This window comes from Eleginops maclovinus, chromosome 13 (genome assembly GCF_036324505.1).
Source record: "Eleginops maclovinus isolate JMC-PN-2008 ecotype Puerto Natales chromosome 13, JC_Emac_rtc_rv5, whole genome shotgun sequence".
In the NCBI taxonomy this organism is placed as follows: Eukaryota; Metazoa; Chordata; class Actinopteri; order Perciformes; family Eleginopidae; genus Eleginops; species Eleginops maclovinus.
In genome coordinates, this window is record NC_086361.1 from 22,320,531 (window position 1) to 22,342,273 (window position 21,743).

Genomic DNA, 21,743 nt, shown 5'->3' on the forward strand with positions numbered 1-21,743 from the left:
ATCTGATGTCTCTTATTTAACGCTGTCAGATCAATTAGCAGGTGAACAAAGGGCTGTGAGGACTTTATAGGCTACTGCCTGAATGTGCTTTATGAAAGGCAGGTTTTCAAGATCATGCTTTTTGGGGGGGGTTCTGTTGTGTTAGTGCATGTACATGGTCCGCAAAGACTAAAATCCCTGTGTTCCCTTCAGAGGGAGTTTCTCCGAGGGGCTTCTGAATACAGGAATCTACATTTGAAATATCTCTTCCTGCCGCAGAAATACATTTTGCACGTATGACTGAGGCTCCATGTATCCCTCGCTCCCCCTCCTCTCTCACTCTTCAAGGGAAGCCTCTCTTTGCACAGAAATGTCATCTTCTATTCAAACGTTCGGCCCATGAAAGCTGCTCGCTTTTTTGGCCCTTTGTGAGAACACATAATGGCCTGCTTCAGCCAGATTAGCCTCGGCTTTGAGATCGGAGAGCCCGCCAAACAGATTGCGACATGCCGAGGAGATATCTCCCACTGTGAGGGATACCTGGATAAAACAGACGGTGCTGCATTAAACCTGCAGAGTGGTTAGGAATGTCTAGTGAGACTTTATGGAAAGGGGAAACAGCTTTTTTATTGATATAATGAAGCTTTCAATTGTTGCTCTCATCCCCAATTTTACACTGTTAAAAACTCAAATTCAGGTGACAGTTGGGACTAGGTTTCACTTTGTAAAGATCATTTTGACATGATCATCGATCCAATACCTGGTTTTTTCCTCCATATTTACCATTTAGCGCACTGTGTTGAATCAATTTGGATCTTCTCAGGTAACATGAGGCCAGAGAGGGCTATATCTGTACCACAGACTGGAAAAATAGTTTTACTCAGAGCTCAACGTGATCGTGTTTTACAGGCTTCTGAATGAATGGATGTAAATGGGTGGCTTGTATATGTATACAAGTGCTTTGAGGAGTTGTTAGACTTAAATACAGTCCATTTACTCTTTAACTCAACTAAAAACAGCACATTTAAGGACAGAGGAACTGGAATTAAGACACAATTCAAGACTTTTTATGGGACAATGACTCAGGATAATTCAGGCTTGCTTCTGAAAGCACTGCTTCTCTCCGTTTGGCACCTGGTAAAGTACACTTAGGAGTGACTAACCCCAGCAGTTGTGGCCAACGTTTCCCTCCAAACCCCTGAGAGCGTGCATGCACCACTGAGCTCTTCTGCTTTCTCAGGCTGACAGGAAATGCCTGGACTTCAGTGACTCGCTGCCAGGTGTGTGAAGTAACTCTGGTACTTCTACTTGAAGTACGAGATCTGAGTACCTCTCCCACCTCTGCTCGCTGCCTCCACCTTCGCCCAAACAGCCACCAGCTTGAGAAGAATCCCAAATGCTGACTCAACACGACTGACTCAGACGTTGATTGGCAGGAGCTTATTACTGTCTTTCACCACAGGGGAAAAACAAACCAGTGGAGCCACAGCAGAATGCCTTCACCAGCCTCGGGGAGTGTGAGCAAACACAACACTATTGCTACAGAGATCCTCGCTGCCAATAGGGTCAATGGCACACACATTTATTTATTCAGTGTTAGCTCCATGCCTGCTTACACGGTCCATTCATTGCGCTGCAGCCCGGGCAAACGGCAGAACAATCCACCTCATGTGACTCATCCATTCACAAACAGCAGTGCCTCTAGAATCTACAGGCTCCTACCTGCAGTTTGGCGGCGGGTCCAAAGTGATCTCTGCTAACTCCTTCTGGATTCTGAAAGGAGAGGAGGATACGCGTTATAATCACATATAAAAACACAGACCGGTACACAAATCCTGCGGGCAAAAAAATATATCTGTTCACAAACAACAACATAAACATCGACCTGTTCGCAAATTGTCTGTAAAACATGTAGAGATTGTGATACGCCATTTGCATTTCTTGGCAATTTATGTGCCAATTATTTAAGATATTGAAAACAAATGTCCATCCCAGCCTTTTCTGTCAGGAACAGGAAGACCTCAATATTTACAAGGATGAAAAGGAGAGGAGGACGTGTGTTATAATCACACACAAAAACAAAGACAGTTGTATAAATCCTGCAGGCAAAAAATCTGATCTTCTAAACAATGAATGACATACAAAAAGTTGATTTCAAGCACACGTTATTCACCTCACAAACGTGGAAAAACAACATTATGAGGAGTCATCTGCTCGTAAATGATGTGTGAAACATGGAGAGATGCTATTTGCATTTCTCATTACCTATGCAACTAACGAATACATTGATTAGCAATGAATGTGGCAATCATCATCACAGAAAATGTCAGAGCTAAAACAGAGCTTTACATCTTGCACGTCTAAAAGTCTTGATTTGTCAGTCCAACAACAAAATGCGTTAGGTTTGAAACCGAGAAAAGGAGGAAATACTCTCATGTCTTTCATTACAGACTAACATGCTGAATATTTCAGGATTAAATGATTTGGTTTTATTTTAGAAAATAGTGAAAAATGTCCATCCCAGTGTCCAAAAGTCCAAGGTGATGTCTTAACAAGTCTTGTTTCGTCCGTCTCAAACCCAAAGATATTACTTTAAATAAGATTTGAAACCTAAAAAAAGCAGGAAATCTATATATTTAAGAGAGTGAAAACAACGAGGCAGATATGTGTTTGATCACACGTACAAACACAGACAGGTGTATACAGTAAATCCTGCAAGAATCAATCTGTTAGTGCAAACTCTGAATACCTCATTGATTTTCTAATGAGCCTCGGATTGAACACAGGAGTCCTGACAGCTGAGGGGTCAATAAGGATATTAAACACAGGGATTTTAGCCTTTGCAGACCATTTACATGCACTGAAAATCTATAGAACACAGGATATGAGAAACCCCAAAAAGCAGAATAGGGCCTCCGCAGACAGGTTGAGCTCCAACATAAAAACAAGAACCCAGAGCGTCACGGTTTAATGGTAACGTCGACAGGCTTTGTAATAAATCACCGTCTGCTCCACACACACACACACACACACACACACACACACACACACACACACACACACACACACACACACACACACACACACACACACACACACACACACACACACACACACACACACACACACACACACACACACACACACACACACACACACACACACACACACACACACACACACACACACACACACACACACCAGGAGCTGGTGTTTTCCATCAAATCAAAATGTGCTCGGCTGATATTTGCATTTGTCGGGGAGTGTAAGCGTTTGGTGTGTCGGGGGATTATCAGAGCTGTGGAGCATGTGTTTGGTTAGAGAGGCCGTGCAGGAGCATGAGGAGCCGGCCGGTCTAATCAGTGTTTCCCTTTAGGATTCCCCCGGTCTCGTTCATTGCACCACTCTCTCTCCTAACTGGTCCCCAGCTCCGGTCGTCAAAATGTGCCACCTCAGGAAACACTGCGGGTAAAATTACACAGTGTGCACTCGAGCTGAGAACGAGTCCATAACCGAGGAGATGGTGTTACCGGCTCCTTTGCAAAGATACGTCTCTTCTTTCCTCCTTCCTCGAGTGAGCCGTGTGCAGACGCTGGCTTTAAAGGAAAAGCCTCTCTTGGATAACGCACCGGTGAGGTTCATATCATTTAAGGAGATCTTTAGTGAGGAAGTGTTGGAAAAGACATCTTTGTACCATTTTCACAGACCGCTAACAGCTGTCAGATAAATAGATGGGTAGGTAGATAGGTGGGTGTGGATGAATGGATGAATGGATGAATGGAAGCATGCATGGATGCCTGGATGGATGGATAGATAGATGGATAGATGGATAGATGGATAGATGGATAGATGGATAGATGGATAGATGGATAGATGGATAGATGGATAGATGGATAGATAGATAGATAGATAGATAGATAGATAGATAGAAAGTGCATTGCGTCCCCACAGTCTTACAAGTCTACGCTCCTGAATTTAAGTTCCTACTCCCAAGGACAGGGGCTCAAACCCGGCATATCTTCTGAACCGGGAAGCTAAATAAAGTCTGTTTGTTTCCCCGCTTCCTCCCCCTCTCGTTCTCCCTGCCATAACTCAAAAGGTTCGTGCGTGCCATAAAAAAACGAATAATTGACGACTGTTATTGATCACGCCGTCTGTTCGCTCAGCTGTTTGTTAGGCGGGACATCAAAATAATTTGTTATTGCAGGAGAAGGACAAGCAGTCGATGGTGACGTGATGTACTGGTTTAGCATCGACGTGGCAGTGAAGGCATGAGCAATATTCACTCTGCACGCCGACGAGAGGCTCATTTACATCACACTGCAAATCCTCCGCTGCTTAGGAGAGGACAGGGTGTCTGCACAGTTTTAAAATACAGATTTACAACCTCAGGATCCAATGCCTCTACAAGGAGGACATGAATACCGTCAGAAAATGCAGTTTTTAGCCTCTCAAATATGGAGATTTGGGTTTTGGACTGATGAAACAAGAGTTTTAAATGCACCACACTGGAGTTCTTTAAACTGGGATGGACTTTTTTCCCTATTTTCTAACATTAGGCCAATGGATTTATTGGTTTATCTAGAAGGAAAAGCTGTATATTACCCTGTAATGAAAGTAGTTGCAGCCGTAGTTCAAACTAAAAGTCAGACAATTGGCAAAACACACCATTTGAAGACTTTGGGAAACTAGTACGGATATTGTTTTAGTATTTTCTGACATTTATACATCAATAATTGGCACGTAGATTGCTAAAGAATGTAATTATCCACAGGGAGTTTTTGTAAAAGCATGGAAATATAGATCCATCTCATCCATGGTGTGAAACATTTAGAACTGCTGCATCATTGGTGTGTAAATGAGGCGTGTGGAGGTGCTGTAACACCTGGCTTCTGGAGCCTTGTTGGCAAATCACCAGCAGAGGCATGGAGTCTGCCCTATACGCTCTGTTGGATAAACCCTCTTCTATGTGGAAATGCTCCCAGGTCTGGGACAGATACATAAATAAAAAGAGAAATGTGATTGGTTTTTCGTCGTTAGCACTATTGCGATGCTACCTTCAGTGTCCTCTATAAAAAAATACAACATCCCTGCACCACTGTGTGTTCCCTGCTGCACCTCTCTGGTATCAACACCAACACACAAGCTCACCTGGCTCTGCTGCTCGATGCTCGATCAGATAATTGATCACAACATGATGCTAACCTGCAGCCGGCTGTAAACTGAATCAGTGCCATGTCACATCAGGAAACATCTAAACTCCAGACAGTCTTGTTGCCAGTGTAGTGAACCCGGGACTTTGGTGGGGGATCTTGAGGATGCTGAATTCATTTCTGGCATTTTGAGGATCAAAAATAGCAGTTTTAACCAGAAAGTGGCCAAATGTGTACTCTGATGGACTGATTTTGACTACAATGAGCAGTGTTGCAACCATTGGATATAGAGCGCACAAGATGAAAGTGATTACCCCCACAGTGGACATTGTTCTTTTCAAATTAAATAGGCAATCCAAAGGATACAGAGTCCCTTAAATCTTCAAAATTGACCCAAAATGTATCAAAATCAGTACAAATATTGGCATTTTCTGGTTAAAACTGCTATTTCTGATCGTGAGAATGTCAGGAATGGATTCAACATCCTCAATAACTCCACAGCCATAAGAGTCCAAATCGGCCTAGCCATGTTTTAACTATTGTCCACAATATTGGCTATAATGGTGATTAATGCTATAAATGTATGCCAATTGTGCAAATTCCCCCACAAATGGACCCGTACTTTACATTTCTCACATAAAACACTGGGGTACTGATATTTCCCTTTCACTACTGAGCTGGTGACTAGACTAGGAGGGTGTTTAAAGTAAAAATCTTCCTGGCAATGTGTTTCATCCCCGAGGTGCAAGCAGCCTTTGGGATCTGATTGGATATGAAGTTGATGCGTGTGGAAAAAAACCCAGAGCAGTGAGGTGTGGAAAAACACCCGATTTCCAGGCGGCTGTCAACACATAAAGAAGCACTTCTGATTTAATAATATTCAAACCATCACTTTCACTGGTTTCTTAATTATAGCTAAGATTATACCCGGCCAGCTAACCAATCAGAGCGGACTGGGCTCTGGTTTCAGACAGAGGGTGGAAAGAGGAGCTGCAGCACAGGCAGGACCAGAACAATAAAGAGCTGCCCCAGGAGAGCGGATCTACCTCTTGGCACTGGTGGACAGCTTGGCGGCCGTCTTGCTGGAGATCTTGGCCTCCTTCTTCTTGGGGGGAGTCTGGTCCCGCTGTTCGGGGCCCGCCTGCTCCTGGGGGGCCGCCTCCCTCTGCTCGGCGTCCGAGCTTCCCCCGCTGGTGTTGGGGCTGTCGTCCGGCCTCGGCTGCACCTCGCTGGACATGCTGACTCTGCACACACACACACGCGCAGGGTTATCAGGGCTGCACGGTTTGGAAAATATAACGATTGTTTTAATTCATATTGCAACTGCGATTTAATACATGGTACTGAATTATTTTACGTCTTATTTATACTGTATGAAATTGATCCGGAAGCCTGAGACTCCAGATTTATTATTATTGACAATAACACGTTTGAATCTTGTACAGATTTATTTTCTACTTGTGAACGTCTGCTGCTCACAAGCCTCCATAATAAAAGACACCTACAACACAAGGTCATGTTCGCTGAATCCAGCTCATCCATCTGTCAGCGCCTGTGTGTGTGTGTGTGTGTGTGTGTGTGTGTGTGTGTGTGTGTGTGTGTGTGTGTGTGTGTGTGTGTAATGTGTGTGTGTAAATGTGTGTGTGACAACGTCAAGGTGAATGCCTCTATTTACATTCCCGGATCCCGCTATGAAAAATGTATGATACAGATGAGTGGCTGCGAGGGCCTTTCTGCTGCTGACTTGAAATGAATATCAAATGGGACACAACTCAGGACAGATTGCTCAATAAACTCGGACTTGGATCCTGACATTTGACAAACAGCCGCCGCACACTATCTGATGCAATTAGATGGGCAGCTGATACGGGAGATAATCGGGGGATTAAACGGGACGGAGCGGCGTGATCTCAAAAGGTTAAAACATGCATATGCTGGAATCCTCTCTAGTATATGAGCTGCTGTTGTTGTTATTAGTATGGTGTGTTTCCAGGTAGGTGAGGTTAAACACAGGGAGGGTAAAAGTTGCTGACACAGCAGAGCGCTTCAGGTGGGAAACTGTCAAAACAGCTCAGATATAATCGTCAACACGAGAGGAGGCTTCCAGAAGTGTGTGTTAGTGAGCAGAGAATCACACAGAGAAACCACATTTAAGTATGATTATTATCTTACTTAAGACTGGGTTTGGGTTTGTTGTTTTCAAGGTAGCTTCCACAGATGCTTAAGAAATAGCATCAGATGTAAACCTGTTTACTTAAATAACTGACCCAAACAGGTGAATTTTTTACCGCCTTAATTAATGTACTGATAATATTTAGTCTTTAAGTTAAAAGAAAAAGCAATAAAACAAATTATAAATTGTGCTTTATCTCTTTAAAATAAATCCCAATACACTTTCCTCCCCTAATTGAATAAACCAAGTGTTTAAATTCACTTCAAGCATCTTGCAGCTAGCTCAATACCAATAATATAACAAATAAAAATGGTTTAAATTATTTTTTTAGCAATGTACAAATGATAGTCTTTATGTCAAAAGAAAAGCAATAACACAAATAACTAATTATACATCTTTAAAATAAGTCGTCATACATCTTCATCCCTTAATTGAAAAGACCAACATGTCAGATTCCCCACTAACATTTAGCAGCTAGCTTAACAATGCTTGTTGGTAAACACGTTGTTGTTTTGTATTTAACTTTAAACTATTTCTAAACGCAAGTATGTTGTTGTAAACAATCAGGCTTTTGAAAACATGACATCTCAACTTGTTTGTCCGACAGTTTAAGGTCTATTTGTATAAAATAAGTTGGATTTTTACTGGATTTAAAGGGCTGTTTGCTGCAGTGGGTGTACACCGAATGAAACAGCGGATGTCAGCAGTTTTTGAAATGTCTTTTATAGTATCTTCGAGGACAATATTTACACGATTTGAGAGGATTATGTGTTAAATTATGGATTTTTTGGACGGAGTTCGGGAAGGAGATAATGAGGAATCCCCGGGCTTTTGTGTCTCTCTGCGGGGAGTTAAAAACAGCAAGACAGCCTCTCTGTGGGACATCCACATGTTTACCTGATTGTTGTGTTGGCTATGTTACTGTAAGTATTTGTAATAAACTGTGACTGACAGACTATCGATTTTATATTTTTAAGCGGCAGGTAAAATGAGATATTGTCCTCCCTGCTTCTTTCCATCACATGTTTAGTTTTATAAAGTCTATATGTTTTATAATAATAACCATGAGTGTAATAAACTATTAATATAGACATTAAGCAAGAACAACAGTTATTTTTTTCTGCTTGAGCAACCAGTGCCTTTACGTAGAAGCAGATTTGAAATGGGTAAACGGAGCTTGGATTCGAACTCGGATTCGGACAGCTTCGAAGATCTGACGAATCGTCAGAACCTGGGTCTCCTGCTCTACCGACTAAGCTAAACGTCAGTAACCCAAAACAAGACACTTAATTCGAGGTACACCACCAGAGCTCATTCACTGACCTCTGCCAAATTTGCTCCACAGCACAAAAGACAGAATGGATGCCCCCGCCGCCACCGCCGCCCCCTCCCTCTTCAAAATAACGTTATAAAACCTTCCATATCAATCTGTAGAGTTGGGAATACGGTCGGCTCACCTTTATACGCAGGCTGGACGCACCTCTGCGGGGGAAATGTGTGAAAATGTCCCCTGTTTATTCCGTAATCCGTACCGCTGGGTGTCCGCTGCTTTGACTGACTGCGAGAGAATGTGCCAAACTGCCACCGTCAGGTTACCGCGGTTAGAGAAAGCACTTCCGGTTTCTGAGTTTCAAAATAAAAGCATGAATGTTCACACGGTATTTGGATGTTGTTTTTTGATGTAAGAGTAAAGCGAGGTGACACATTGCAAATACAGTTAGACTGCATACTTACATAGGGAGGTTTTTGTTTTCTTACTTTCACCTTACTGTACTTCAGCATATACATGTTTGCACAGCTATTGATAATTTATACAGTGTAAAATAAAGGAAAGTAAACACACATGCATTATACAGTTTAACAAACCATCCAAGGAAACCGTATATGCAAAGATAAAAACAATTAACTATATACAGGACATCATAAAACATTTGTAATTTTATAGTACTGTTTTATAGCCTTTAAATGTTCTTACTTTTTTCTGTCATAATGTGATGCTCAACTCTATAAAATAACTTTGCATATTGTTACAAGTGGGCCAGCTATAATGGATGTATATATGTATTTTAGCCTTTAATTTGATACTGCTCTTCTTCTTTTAGTCGTTTTTATTTGTTTTTCAAAAGATAAAGGCTGGAGAACTAGCCTTACCTAGCTGATTCTCACAAAAATATAAATAGCTAATGAAAACACAGGCCTATATGTTTATAACTATATATAGATTACAATACAAACTTTAGCCTTTGATTTTATCCTTCTGTTCTTCTTTGATGTTTCTTTATTTGTTATTCAAAGGACAACATTCTAGTTGTTTGCTAAGCTTGCTAAATAAAAGTAGCCAATAAAAACACACAAAAAAAAATAGAAATTAGGGCATTTCTTGCCTCTCAATGAGGTATTATCCAGAGGGTATATGTTCATAAAACGCCAGTTAAATATTTCATCCTCATTTCCGATGATGTCTTTTGTTTTTCTGCAGCTTGACAAATCAGACCGCCTCCGTGCGCGCTCCCAAGCGTGTGCACGCAGACGGTGTGCTCTGTGGAGCGTTATGGCAGCTTTGATGATAGTGTGTGTGGAGAGAGACTGAGACTACAAAGGAAGTGCAAAACACAGGAATACACTGAAGGCTGACAATCCGTCTTGCTTGGAAAAAAGCGTGCATCAGAATTTTACAACACATTTCCGAGGAGTTCATTATTTACGGTCCATGAACTCAGATGCATGGAGCCCTAATGGAGTTGTTAATGATGCCTGTGCTTTGGTGACTTGCTACTGTAGGAATGCAAGGACCCATTATGCAATTAAATAAATCAAATTGAGCCTTTTAAAACATTTTTCGATCTTGGAAAACATCTTAGGTCTTACCTCATCCTAAAATAGGATTTAAGTCACTCATTGACACTGTCATTATGTATATTTTTTACTTCTTACTTTATTTTGAGATGTTATACTTTATGTTTATGTCTGTTTATTTTGCACTTTCACATTGTGCAAACATGCTGCTGTAACAAAAACAACAACAAATTGGAATTAATAAAAGTATAACTTATCTTATTATTTTATATGTTGATCATTGAAGTAGCACTATTGTAGGTACACCAGTTGGGTATTATCAGTATATCTGTCACATTTATCTTGCAAACTAAAAGGGACATTCAGGTATCATAGCAGCAACAGAATAAGTAAGGAATGGAATTACACGGGCATAAAAAGAAAACATGTAAAAATAAAATAAGAATAAACATGTATTGAATTGGAAAAATGCAAATAACGTCATTCAATTCTGATCAGGTAAATGCACATTTTAAGTAGCACTATTTTCTCCAGTGTGGTATTATTAGAATACAGTGGTGGGCCGTCAGGGCCAGCAAGGCCTTCTCTGCTGGCCTAAACATCATCAGAATATAAATTACATTTTGATATATTTTTTCCACAAATACGTATTAAATTATTCCCCATAGTCTATTCTCTTCATTTTATAGCGTTCGTCTTGGCTGCGCTGCTTCCAGCCTCAGAACGAGATTTGGAGGGCTGGCCTTTATGTTAGAGCTTTTATCCAATCATATTTCAGCCATAATGTGTTGCTAGGGTCAAAGAAATCTGCCCTTAGGCCTTCAGAATCAACAGTGCGGGCGGCTGTAGCTTAAAGTGAACGCAAACAAAATTGTGGCGTTAACCAATCAGATTTCGAGGTGGCGACAACGGGCTAGCTAGCAGGCGTACGCTAACGTTAGCACGTGCACATCTTCTGATTGGATACGCACTATTGAGAGGCAGAGCTAGGCAGTAGGCAGAGCCATACAGTCTATGGGCAAAGCTAGCAAACAGAACTAGAACTTGAGCGAGCTAATTTGTGTAGATTTCTACAAGCTATTTTTTTCAACCCACAATGGCTGAAGGAGAAGAAGAGATCAATTTGGTCGAAGATATAATAACAACGCCATTTTCAAAACGAACTTTTCAAGTAAAGCTACACATCTTGAAAAGGTGAACGACCAACTCCAACGCTAGCGAGCCTAGCACAGCAGGGAAACTACGAGCGGTACCCCTGGCTCACAGCCTCCGAGAGGCACTGCAAATTGTACTGCCGGGAATGCCTGGTATTTGCAACTGATCGATTTGGTGTTTGGAGCCACACTAAATTTGCAAACTTGAGTTGTCTAACCAAGGCAGCAACGAGACACCAAAGCACGGCTGGGCACTTGGAAGCACTGGTGCTTTTGAAAACCTTTGGGGACACCCGAGTGGATCTACAGCTCAACGAACAAGTGCCCAGGGAAACGGAGCTCCACAACGAAAGGGTGAACAAAAATAGGGAATTATTGAAAGACTGATTGATTGTGTCCTGTTTTTGGGTAAACAGGAACTTTCATTTAGGGGACACGATGAAAGCGCCGAGTCCAGAAACAGAGGACACTACGTGGAGCTTCTTTCTTTTCTTGCTGAGAACAACACAGATTTGCATTACCACCTGTACACAAACAACATGTTTACTGGGACGTCAGGCAAAATACAAAACGACCTGATTTATGCTATTGCTGAAGTGATGGGAGAAGAGATCAAAATGGAGATTCAAAAAGCACCCTTTGTCGCTGTTATGGTGGACGAGACGTCAGATGTGGGTAATGTAGCACAGCTGGCACTTGTTCTGCGTTATGTGACAGACACAGGTGTCAAGGAGCGGTTTGTCAGATAATCTGATTAATTGAGTTAACTGTAAATGCTGATGTATTGATTATAAATGCTTCGGAAATATTAATATAACTCTGTTGTACTTGACTATGTTAAGGTGATGCAACGCCCGGTTATACTGCGTTTCTGTCTAAATGTATAGTTTCTAGAGCCATGGCGTCATAATGATGGTATTAAGAGGTGGAATAATTCAGGTAGGACTGTGTAGGACATCACTGAAGGCCTAGGTGTGAAATGCACGGCCCGCCACTGTTAGAATATCTTTTACATGTATAAATAATAAATGTATTCACCATGGTTTGTGTCACCCGGAACCTTTTATTTTGGTCCCTGTTTCTCTGTACCGAGTTCAGCGACCGACCTTCCCTCCTCAACATGCGCCATTGAAAACAAACGTCTCTGAAACGGCTGGTGATTCATTTTAATGCTAAGTAGTTAGTAGCATTATCTGTTCTTTTTATAAACGTACGATACATTAATAAACCATGGAGACGATTTTAGAGCAACAGCGTCGCTACCACGAAGAGAAGGAGAGGCTAATGGATACTAAAACTAAAGAAATGCTACACAAGAAATCAACGGTAAAGTTAGCGCTTCTGTTAGCATTAGCTTAGCATTATATGCTAGTCAAACATGTGAAACGTGTGTAAATGAAGTTTTTAACACTCTGTTTATTTTTCTGACAGCTGCGGGAACAGATTAACTCCGACCACAGAACAAGAGCGATGTTGGATGTAAGTTAAAGTTTGTATTTGTTTTTAAACTCCTAACGTTAGCACCGGCTAGCCAAGATAGCTACGTTTTACTTTCTTACTGTTGTTTACATTACTTGTTATCAGAGCTACAGGTTCATAGAGGATATAGTGACAAAGAATCCACACACTTAAAATCTATCAGCTTAATGTCTGTTCAATTGATTCAATATGCTTCCAATCATACATAGATTACTTGGGGGTAAAATAAATCTCAACCTAAGATTTACTTAATTGATCCCAAATTGGGAAAGTTGTTTCGTAACAGCAGCATGTCTAAACGAGGCATTGATGTGAGAAATAAAAAGAGTAGAACATAAACAAACATAAGTGGCTATAATGCTCAACCTGTCCACCTGTTTGATGCGTTTGCTATATCTTGGCTGATTAAATAAAACCTTCTCACTTCTGCATGAAGCATTTGGACAATGCAATAGCCCTTCAAATGGTTTGCCTTATTAAAAGATGATGTACTTGCAGTATGCACAAGTACCTTGTTATTTTGAGTTCCTTGTGATTTGGATAAAAGCGTCAGCTAAATGAAATGTGTAAACCAAGACAGTCTGACAGTGTGTGTATCTTTTCACAGAGGTATATGGACGTCAGCTTAAATCTCAGAGACTCCTATGAAGACAAAGATGGGTAAGTGACTGAATGAGAGGTGGTTAAATGGCCCTTCCCCATGGTACATGAGTTGTTGAGGGATTATGTAACCATCAAATGTTAAATACTACTGCCTGAAAATCTATTTACCCCAATTTCTTTTAGCTTAAACTGGAAACAGAAACCTTGTTCACACAGGCGTGTTTAATCCTTTTTCCTCCTGACAGGATGAGAAAGGATGAACTGGCTGCGATCTCAGGACCAAATGAGTTTGCCGAGTTCTACAACAGACTGAAACAGATAAAGGAGTTCCACAGAAAACACCCGAATGAGGTACTTAACCTCTTACTTGTAAAATAGACTATTAAAACCATCTGGAATATGGAATATTAACAACAATGCTCATGTGTTTCTACAGATTTCCATCCCCATGTCTGCAGAGTTTGATGAGCTGATGAAGGCCAGAGATAATCCCACTGAGGAGGAGCAAAGTACGCCTTAATCCAGATCTTTTTTACAATTTCATCTTAAAAGGCGCAGGACTTAACTAAGTTAGTCCATCTCTTAGAGTTCGAATTCTCGGCATTTCATAGCCGCATATTTATTTGAGCTCATAATTGTGGTTGGCTAAGGAAATAATGTACATGTTATTGCTTCTAAACTTTATGCTGTGGTGACATGTTATGTAATCTTTGAATTGACTCTAGCTTTTCCATTCAAGTGCAAATAATTAATGGCAAAGTAGTACTTCCTATTTTTGTTCTAGTGAAAAGTAATGATAGTTTGCTTTGTATAAATTCTGCTGAGCATCGTAGGGATCCTAAATGTACACAAGGCCTTTAACTGTTGACACTCTATCTCCCTCAGACCTGGTGGAGTTCTCTGATGAGGAAGGATACGGACGCTACCTCGACCTCCACGACTGCTACCTGAAGTTCATCAACCTGAAGGGAGCCGAGGTGAGGATCCTCTTAAAGTCCACCTTACTCAGACTTAGTCCAGACATAAATGGCATTCCTTTTTAACCACCATCTTTACTCCTTCCTCTACAGAAACTGGAGTACATCGCCTTCCTGTCTTCATTCGACCAGCTGTTTGACATCCCCAAAGACAGGAAGAATGCAGAGTACAAAAAGTAGGTCCAACTGATAAGAGGTCAGGTTAACTGAGCTTTTACCAACATTCTTTTTAAACAAAGGACACATCCTAAGGACTATCGATTGTTTTTGACAGGTTTCTAAACTATTTGACAGCAGTTTACCATTTTAAGGTATTTTTTTGCCTTAAGTGTAGATAAATGTACAGATTTGTAAGGGAGAATAAAGTCACGCAATTTAAAAAAGATTGTCTGTTGATTCAGTCTGAAGAGCACTGCACGTTTAGCCCCAGTTTCCTGGTGATCTTCATTCTGTATGCTGTTAAAATTGCACAAATTAAAAGCTTATTCTGTGTATTTATTCATAAAAATCCATTTGAAAGAATGAGTGGAATACATATGCTTTACCATCAAACAATGAACTCTCGTTGGACTTATTTAAATGTATAATGAATGTCTTGTGTGTGCAGGTATCTGGAGATGCTGCTGGAGTACCTGCAGGATTACACAGACCGGGTAAAACCTCTGCTGGATCAGAACGAGCTCTACGGGAAGGTGCTGGGAGAGTTTGAGAAGAAGTGGGAGAACGGGACGTTTCCAGGCTGGCCCGTGAGTTTCTATTTCTCATTCATTCCAGAGAGATTTAGTGACCTCTTGTGTTGATGCCAAATGAAGCAATCTCACACGTCAGAAAATAGTCCCCTGTGGAAAATAACGATTGTTCTGCTCTGAGATGTGGGGACTCATCATATCTGACCGGCTGTATTTGTTTGTTTCCAGAAAGAGACAAGTAGTGCACTGACTCACGCCGGAGCTCATCTGGACCTCTCTGCCTTTTCTTCCTGGGAGGTAAAAATATAAAACACACATATATTTAAAGAGTTACAGTTTGGAGAGGCTTGTTTCTTTAGGTGTAAGATTATCATTGTAAAATCTCAGGAAATATTCTAGTAAATGAACGTGTGAGCAGCACTAGTTAAAATGTGCCTTTTCTGATTATTTCCTCCACAGGAGTTGGCCTCTTTGGGTCTGGACAGATTGAAGTCAGCTCTCATGGCGTTGGGGCTGAAGTGTGGAGGGTGAGGAAGACGTTTGCATGCTGAATAAATGACGTTTAACATATCTACTTTACCTAGTCTCACAGTTAACACTTCTTCTGAAAACCAAACAAAATGCCCATTGGGTTTCCTGTAAACACTGGCACTCTAAACTGTGTGTGTTGTGTGTGTGTGCGTGTGTGTAGGACTCTGGAGGAACGAGCTCAGAGGCTGTTCAGCACTAAAGGGAAATCTCTGGAATCACTGGACCCGTCACTGTTCGCCAAGAACCCCAAAGCCAAAGGCCCAAAGAAGTGAGTTGGTCTGAAGCTCTAGATCTCATACTGACAGTTTCTGTTTTCTAACTGATGGTCATTTCCATCCGTCACTCCTGCAGAGACACAGAGAGGAACAAAGAGATCGGCTTCCTGGAGGCTCAGGTCTACGAGTACGTGGAGATCCTCGGGGTGAGAAAAAATACGTTTATATAAGGCTATTGGCAAACAGCTGGCCGGCTCTGTTGTGATTGGTCAACCGCTTGCAGATGTCCCGTCCCTCAGCCTATCACTGACAATCTGTCGGAGCGCTAGTGATATCACCATGTTGTTGCTATCACTGTTGAATAAGTCCTGACGGTTTGTATGACTTATTTCCCGGTCACAGGAGCAGAGGCAGCTGACTCACGAGAACGTCCAGAGGAAACAGGCTCGTACCGGGGAGGAGCGCGAGGAGGAAGAGGAGGAGCAGCTCAGTGACAGCGAGAGCGAGGACGAAGACAACGAGATCATCTACAACCCTAAGAACCTGCCTCTGGGCTGGGACGGCAAGGTGAGGACACACGCCTGTTCCAAATACACAACATATTGAACAACTCATCGTCTCACCTCAACCAATGTCTTTGGAATTAGAAGGGATTTGTTTTTACCTCAGTCGGTTGTTTCTGGTGGTTGTTGATGAAAGGAAAGACGGGATGTTATCCGGCGAAGGGTAAATGAAGTTTTTAAGACTAGAAGCAAGATGGTTGTAAAAATACTGAATGGTTCTTCAATAGGACACATAGAGCTGCAGTGTGTTGATTAGGGATACCTCCAGAAACCCATTTCCCTGTTATTACTTTTTATTTATGGAGTATGCATTGGCGTACACCCTGAATCTGAAAGCTGCTCTTTTAATTTAGAGGAAAAACACAAATTACAACCATATAAATACATTGAAAGCAAATGAGATATTATCAGCTGTAAAGGAAGAATGATAGTACCGGACTTTAGACTTGTGAACCGGAGGGATCTGGGCTTTATGAAGTGATTTAGAAGTCTGAAGCAGCGGTTGCTGGTCTTGGTATGTCCTGCAAAACATTCTGAAAGCCTTAAGAGGCAGAACGGCTGGTATTTTAAAAGGAAAAGCAAAGAGAAGTGATTATGGGGTGTCTCCTCTCCTGCCTCGTTGGTCCTGAACACCTTTTTGTTTAGTAATAACACATTTAATCTGAAAAGAGCTTCTCTAAATACTCAAAGATGCATTTCAACAGTACACTCATTTCATACAAACAAACAAACATTGCATATAAACATGAAAAGTGTATTTGAACTGCAAAAGGCTCTACCTCTATGTGCTGCTAATGTGTCTCTGCTGTTCCTCTCCTTGCAGCCGATCCCGTACTGGCTGTATAAACTCCACGGTCTGAACATCAACTACAACTGTGAGATCTGCGGGAACTACACCTACCGAGGGCCCAAAGCCTTCCAGAGGCACTTTGCAGTACGCTGATGTCTTACAGAAGGATTTAACGCATAAACGCTGTTGTTGTGATTTAAAAAGTCCAATAAATACGTCTTTTATTTTGTAGGAGTGGAGGCATGCTCACGGGATGCGCTGCCTGGGAATCCCCAACACGGCTCACTTCGCCAACGTCACACAGATCGAGGACGCCGTTTCCCGTAAGAGGTTTTTGTCCGGTCTTTCTAAATGTTTAAGAGGTTTGAAAGTTTGTGTTGATAAATTGTTTGTTGTTTTTCTTCAGTGTGGGCCAAGCTGAAGTCCCAGAAGGCGTTGGAGCGGTGGCAGCCGGACACAGAGGTGAGGAAAACAATGATCTGAAAATATTCAGATTTATTTATGACTTCGAAATAAATCAGTTATATTTGATTTTCTATTTTGGGACTAGACTTCTTCTTAGATTTGAGATATCATGTGTGTGGTTTTCCCCGTTGTAAATGCAGCATTTCAGTGAATTAAAGATGCAATTCCCAGACATTACTGATGATTATATCGTCCTAATTTTAATATTGGTATTTGGTTAAACTTATTTCACCTAATGGATTGTCAAAGTTTGAGAAAATTGCAGTTTTTAGCCTCATAAATATGGATATTTCATATCATATTAAAGTGAATAAATGTGATTTTTTAAAGAGACATTTAAAATAGCATACTTTCTAAAACTGGAACAGATAATTTTCTCTATTTTCTAACTTTTTATCCCAAATTCTATCTATTATCATACTTTAATAATTTTCGGACCATGGAGAAGATGGTTTAATCCAGATTTAGCTATTAGGTCATTTCCCCACTCAATAAAACTTAACCTACCAGGCAACACCATTACATATTCTCAATCACATAAACAAATGAACGGAGCTATCCCAGTACAGATCAGCATATCAACACCAGCAGACTTTTCACTAAATCACATAAATAATAACCAGTTTTTCTAGGAAATAAAATCCAGATCGATCGTTATTTTGAAGCCCTGGCTTTATGTTGTAATCCTGACTCGTCCTGACTGTGTTTTTCAGGAGGAGTACGAGGACTCGAGCGGGAACGTGGTGAACAAGAAGACATACGAGGATCTGAAGAGGCAGGGTCTGCTGTAGACACGCAGGATAAGCAACAAACAACCAACGATCGTCCTTTAAGATTCGCTATATTTTTTATCAGCCATGTTTCTTTTTATTTGTAAGTAGAAATGTTGTTTTACAGTCTCCCCCCCCTCCCCCCTTATTCCTCCCTTTGATAACGTTGTAATGTGGCGACCATCGATCATTATAATAAACTTTTGTCACACAGAGCTTTGTCTTTATCTCCGTTTGTTGATGTTTCTCTGAGCCGAATTGGAAATGTAACTAAAGTAGAAGACATGATCATCAGATAAAGTCCTCAGTCTGCATCAAAGCACTTTTATACAGTATTATATTAAAACAAATACATAAAGCATTTAATGCTGTAGTTCCTCAATGAGGGGCCAATTAACTAACACTTCACTCTCATCTGTAGATTGTAAATAACTGATTATGGGATATGAATCTGTGTGTCTCTCCGTCTGTCTGACCTGTCTGTGATGCTGCTATTATTCTGGCTGCCTCTGCACCACGGGACCAGCCTGCAGTACAAACACTGACCACTGAGAGCCTGTTTCTCCCACTGCACCTGAATTCCGCACCACCAGCATAAAGGATAACCACTATCGATCCTCTGTTTAGTTTACCTTCTTATTGTGTATTTAGGTTTTTACATATTATATTTTAAATATAGACTAATTATTGTTTGGGGACATATGGCAAAACGTATGTGGTTATAGATCATAGTTCACTAACAGGCGGACCGCGGTCCGGTTCCGGACCCTGGCGCAGACCTATACGGACCCGGACCTATAATCAATATTGATTAAGGTTTACATTTGAGAAAGTATTCACTTATAATGTGGTAGTACATTATAAATGATTCAATTATTTAGTACATTCTTAATTTAAGCTCCAGCATATATGAGTATTTTAGTTAAAGGTATGTATTTATATTTGTAAGCGCTTTTATGTCGAAGGCAGCTTTATAGGATGCACGTGCACCGCAGTACAACGTGGGGGCTGGCTCGACCGCAGTCGTTTTGTAGTAATGGTCGTAGTATTTTATTAGGGAGGCATTATGCACGTCTAAAATGTGTAAAAGGATGCTGAGAAAAACTGATGGCAATGCATTTCAAATCCTACATATTAGCAGAGATTAGCTGCTCTTAGGATTTAATTTCAGTTTGTTTTCTTTTACACTCAAAGCTCTTTTTGAGGTTTTCTATTGACGACTTTAATGTCCTCTTTTTTCTCGACAAATATTGGGGGGAAATCCAGCTTTTGATGGTTGTATAAATGCAATGTTTGGTCTGTTGATGTTGCGCTGGTTATTATGCCCCACTAACACAGGTGCACCCTCCCTCTGTGTGCACCACTGGGAGAGCAAACAGTGTTAAAGTGTGGTTCTGCTGACAGCAGTCTGGTTCTGACATGTCACTTTCTGGGCTCTACGCCGGGCAGGAGCATCACAGCGTGGCATTAGAGAGTCCTGAGGGATCAGCTGCTCCACTGACTCGTCTTTCACATGATGTGCTCCACTTTCTCAGGCTTCACTGCTGAATCACACAGCAGCACGCCAACAACCATTGTCGTACACCTAGAGTCAGGTCTGCACACTGAGAGCCGCTGCAGAGGCTCGGGAGTGAAATGAGATACAGTCTGACTAGATCTGCTTTAAATGACTAAATGCCAGCAGCCGGGTGCACCATCAAGCATCCCCATCACCATCAAGAGTGCTCTGGGGGTTTACACTTTTGAACCTTTCCTTCTCTTTTCTTTAGGTTCATTGAATAGAAGATACTTCCCGTAAAATCTGGATCTCAGTCCTTTTCATTGCTTTATAGAGTGTACATTGGGTCCAGTGACTGTTGCTCTCCTGCATAATAAGAGCAATCTAACAAAACCATTAATTACATGTATAAAACCCAACCACAATGTACGTTAACCCCAGACTCTTTAGGGTGATTTTCAAATGGAAAATAACAAACATGAATTCAGTACAAGCCAGTCTTTTCATTTTGGCTAATGCAGGACCTGTAACAGCTGGAATCTGTAGTGGTCGACAGGTGCAAGCGGATTACAGCGACCCAGAACATTTCAGTTGTGCAGTTTTATGATCCTGACCATCACCAAGCGCTCGGGTCCCAGCTGTGTGCGTCACTTTTTAGTGTCCCCTGGTCTCCGTTGTGTTTTGAGCTTCCTGCGGCAATGTTTCCTCAAGTGGCTGGAGACGTTTCTTCATGTGAATTGGCACATTAGTGTTTTTATATTTGCATCGATTCTGAAGCTGCAGAAGCACAGAATAGATATTTAGTTGCTTTTTGTTTGTCTGAACTACATAGTCATGTGCTTAGCTTATTATAATGCTATTAGCTCATTAAAGCCTTTAAAAAACTGCACACTGAGCCTTGCTCTAATTACATTTCCTCTGTTGGTAGGCCTCTTCCAATAACTTCATTTACTAGACAGGATTTCGTCCCAGAAATAATTGCAATTAAACAATATTATTTGAGGAGCATTTATATGGATATGAAGATGATCGTCCGTGTTCTCAGTTACATTTGCATTGTGCTATATTCTAAGGCTCTATGATGCATGCTATTGTAACTGGTGTACTAATGTATCAGGTATATATTTCACCAATAATCCTTTTCTGTTCATGTTTTGTTGTTTTCACCCGTATTCATTTCTCTTGGAAGGGCCTTTTATTTTGAAATTACGTGACCTCACTTCCTAGTAAGTTCGCGGCATTCCTCTCAGTCGCGTTGCGCTCCCAGAGGAGAGATGTGCACGAGATCAACCTGGCTTGTGAAGTTGCTTGCTGTACGGATATTTGATGTTTCACACAGAAACAGAATTGTAATGACATGCGGTCAGCGTTGCGCTCCCAGAGGAGAGAGAATAATCCACGTCTCCTTCAACCATTCAAACACAACGCAGACAAACACCATTATTGATGATACTACACTTTCTAAATAATAGAACTCATTTTAATGTGTCTCTGAAATGTCTGGCCAGGAACTACAGAGGAAAAGTACCGTAAGCACATTTACATCATTGTTGATTAATGGGCACTGTCCCTAAAACGTTGTTAAATAAAGGATCCAGCCAAGTCTTATAATGGTGGCGGAATACAATTATCATGGACATTTTTGTTGCAATAAATGTAGGTTTTATCTCCAAAAAATATCATAATTGATAGGAGGGAGAAATAAGACCCAAGTTGTCATTTTTTTAATGCTCCTGCTTTTGTGGAGTGTGTCTGATAGATCTTTTTGCACCCTGAATGTGTTTTAAGTTCACATCGTGGCCTAAAACGAGCCAATGTTGTACCCTAGCCCAGGCACTTCAACAAACCCATAATTAAGAGCAGCTGCAGCTCAAGCTTCTGTCTTGTCTTTTGTTTTCTGCACTAATT

At 41.2% G+C, this 21,743-nt stretch overlaps 2 protein-coding genes across 2 annotated transcripts in view; one reads left to right on the forward strand and one right to left on the reverse strand.

The window, feature by feature from the left end:
* LOC134875411 (ubiquitin-conjugating enzyme E2 E2-like) overlaps positions 1-8,917 on the reverse strand; it is a 35,194-nt gene extending 26,277 nt beyond the window's left edge. Inside the window, exons 1-3 of the mRNA XM_063899982.1 lie at positions 8,763-8,917; positions 6,179-6,376; positions 1,702-1,752 (exon numbers count right to left, since the gene is read on the reverse strand). Of these exons, the coding sequence (XP_063756052.1) occupies positions 1,702-1,752; positions 6,179-6,369 (242 nt within the window). The 5' untranslated portion in view covers positions 6,370-6,376; positions 8,763-8,917. The remainder of the gene's footprint in view (positions 1-1,701; positions 1,753-6,178; positions 6,377-8,762) is intronic.
* Positions 8,918-12,328: 3,411 nt separating this feature from the next.
* On the forward strand, positions 12,329-18,550 carry sf3a3 (splicing factor 3a, subunit 3). Its single transcript, XM_063900127.1, has 17 exons — positions 12,329-12,581; positions 12,687-12,734; positions 13,342-13,394; positions 13,583-13,688; positions 13,774-13,846; positions 14,223-14,314; positions 14,408-14,490; positions 14,922-15,060; positions 15,232-15,300; positions 15,463-15,530; positions 15,695-15,802; positions 15,886-15,955; positions 16,152-16,316; positions 17,136-17,246; positions 17,335-17,425; positions 17,509-17,564; positions 18,281-18,550. Exons 1-17 carry the CDS (start codon positions 12,486-12,488, stop codon positions 18,356-18,358), a joined length of 1,506 nt encoding a protein of 501 aa, XP_063756197.1. The 5' UTR covers positions 12,329-12,485; the 3' UTR covers positions 18,359-18,550.
* Positions 18,551-21,743: the final 3,193 nt, after the last annotated feature.

Coding starts and splice junctions, on each gene's coding strand:
- sf3a3 (XM_063900127.1), top strand. CDS start 12,486: ATGGAGACGATTTTAGAGCAACAGCGTCGCTACCACGAAGAGAAGGAG. Junction 12,582..12,686: donor TGCTACACAAGAAATCAACG/GTAAAGTTAGCG, acceptor TTTTTCTGACAG/CTGCGGGAACAGATTAACTC. Junction 15,803..15,885: donor AAAGCCAAAGGCCCAAAGAA/GTGAGTTGGTCT, acceptor TCACTCCTGCAG/AGACACAGAGAGGAACAAAG.